The sequence below is a fragment of the Hydractinia symbiolongicarpus genome, chromosome 1 (assembly GCF_029227915.1).
Source record: "Hydractinia symbiolongicarpus strain clone_291-10 chromosome 1, HSymV2.1, whole genome shotgun sequence".
NCBI lineage: Eukaryota > Metazoa > Cnidaria > Hydrozoa > Anthoathecata > Hydractiniidae > Hydractinia > Hydractinia symbiolongicarpus.
In genome coordinates, this window is record NC_079875.1 from 32,108,322 (window position 1) to 32,110,811 (window position 2,490).

At 34.3% G+C, this 2,490-nt stretch overlaps 1 protein-coding gene across 1 annotated transcript; it reads left to right on the top strand.

The window, feature by feature from the left end:
• The first annotated feature begins 229 nt into the window (after positions 1-229).
• LOC130630305 (uncharacterized) lies at positions 230-2,187 on the top strand. Its single transcript, XM_057443761.1, has 2 exons — positions 230-2,005; positions 2,152-2,187. The coding sequence occupies exons 1-2, from the start codon at positions 230-232 to the stop codon at positions 2,185-2,187; spliced, it is 1,812 nt and encodes a 603-aa protein (XP_057299744.1).
• Positions 2,188-2,490: the final 303 nt, after the last annotated feature.

Below are 2,490 nucleotides of genomic sequence, written 5' to 3' on the forward strand. Positions count from 1 at the left end.
GCGAAAAGAAAAATGTGTTCTAAGATACCATGTACCTAGTCGAGACAAAAATCCAGAAGGATATGCACATCATTTGCTCCTTATGTTTTATCCTTTTCGCCAGGAAGCAGGATTGTTAAGTGAAAACTCGGGTACTTACACAGAGAAATTAGTGGAAAACGGTGTATTAGAAATTATAAATACAAATAAAAGAATATGCGAACCATTTGGTGAACTTGTTGAAGAAGCAATGATAAATTTTCACGCGAATGTAAATAATCTTGATTCTTTCGCCGAACAGGAAAACGACGATGTTTCTGATGAGATTAGTAGTATAAGCAACCATGACACTGACGAAATTCGAAGTAAAACCGAAAACATACCAGTTTTTGGAAACATTTTTTCATCTATTACTGAGCCTGGAATTTCCGACGACGAACTCCATGAAAAGATTCGAACATTAAATAAAACACAAAGGCAAATTTTTGAAGTGGTAAATGATTGGGTTAGAACTTACGTAAAAGGTTTAGCATGTAACGCACACCATAAAATTAAGCCAATTCACATTTTTCTAACAGGAAGTGCAGGTTGTGGAAAGTCCCATTTAATAACAACAATTTCTGACATGCTAAATAAAGCACTTTCCTATCGTGCAGGAAACTTAGAAAAGGATAAAATTCTCATTTTAGCACCAACCGGTGTTGCTGCCATTAATATAGAGGGAAATACAATACATTCAGCCTTAGGTATACCAGCGGATAGAAACATTTCTAAGTTAAGTGATAAAAAGAAATGTATGCTGCGAAACAAGCTTTCAGAACTAAGCGTTATTGTAATAGATGAAATCTCAATGGTTTCAAACAAACTACTTTTACATATTCATCAACGGCTAACCGAAATATTTGGATGCGCAGATGACATTCCATTTGCAGGAATATCTGTTATAGCATGTGGCGATTTTTACCAACTTCCACCAATTCAAGCAAGGCCAGTTTACGCAGAATACAAAGATGCATTGTTAAATCTTTCACATTGCTGGAAGCATTTTAAGATTGCTGAACTAACGGAAGTTATGAGACAGCGTGGTAATCAACATTTGATTGAATTATTAAACAATATCAGAGTGGGAAAATTAGAAACGCGACACGAAGATTTACTAAAATCTAAATTTATTTCACCAAATGACCCACATTACCCCAAAAATGCAATTCATATATTTGCTGAAAATCAACCCGCCTCTGAGCATAACAAAAAAATGCTTAATAGCATAACATCGGACGAAATAAATATCGAAGCTATTGACAAAATTCCAGAAAATATACCCATGCAATTAGTCCAAAATTTTAATTCTTGCACTCAAATGGAAACAGGTGGACTTGCGCGAAACCTTCTGCTAAAACTTCATGCAAAAGTCATGTTGACGTCAAATATTGATGTATCTGATAAACTCATTAACGGACAGATAGGTACTGTTCATCGGTTGAAAACCGATAGCTCAGGAAATGTAACAAGAATATATTTGAAAATGGAAGACATATATACTGGACTTAAAGCTATGAGAACAGATCCATATGCTATTCAAGAAAATGTTGTACCAATTAATAGAGTAGAGAAAGAAATCAAATTTAACAAACATAATCCATCTTCACCTTCTATGAAACGGCTGCAATTCCCATTAATGCTGTCATGGGCCTGTACTGTTCACAAGGTTCAAGGAAAAACGTTTGATAAAATTGTTGTCTGTTTTGATTTATTAAAACAACGAGCCTTTCACTCAGGACAAATATATGTTGCATTAAGTCGAGTCACAAGTTTAGACGGTTTATACCTAACGGGTACATTTGCTAAGTCAACCATTAAGTCAGACACACGAGCAACAGAGCAATACAATTACATGCGAGAACATTCAAAATTGACACAAAAAGAAACTGGTGTAATTAGCGAAAATTCTATTATGGTCACTTTGCTTAATACAAGATCCTACAACAAGCATAAAAACGATATTAGGTCCGACCGCGTTCTCATGGCAAGTGATTTATTATGCCTAACGGAAACTCAGATACCATTGAACTCACATTTCGACTCAAAACTAGATTACTTTACTTTAATTCCAAACAACAATGTGGACAAATTGTTTGATATTGTAAAAATTCCTGGTGCAATATTTTTTAGAATGACAAAAAGAACGTTTCACGAAAACGCTATTAATGTTTTGCTTCTATATCGTAAAAATTCCCTCAATAGAGATGAGTCATTATACCTTATTCAACATTTTTTGGGAAATGAAACTGTTGATATTATACTCGGAGATTTTAATGTGAATGCATTTAGCGATGAAAACTATTTCCTTGATTTTCTTACTGGATATAAACAAGTCGTAACCTCGCCAACTCATATATCAGGTTCACTTATTGACCATGTCTATATCCGTAAGAATGTAATAAGTACTTTTAATGTCGAGACCTTCGTTAAAACTGTCTATTTCAATGATCACGATGCAATCAGGCTTAA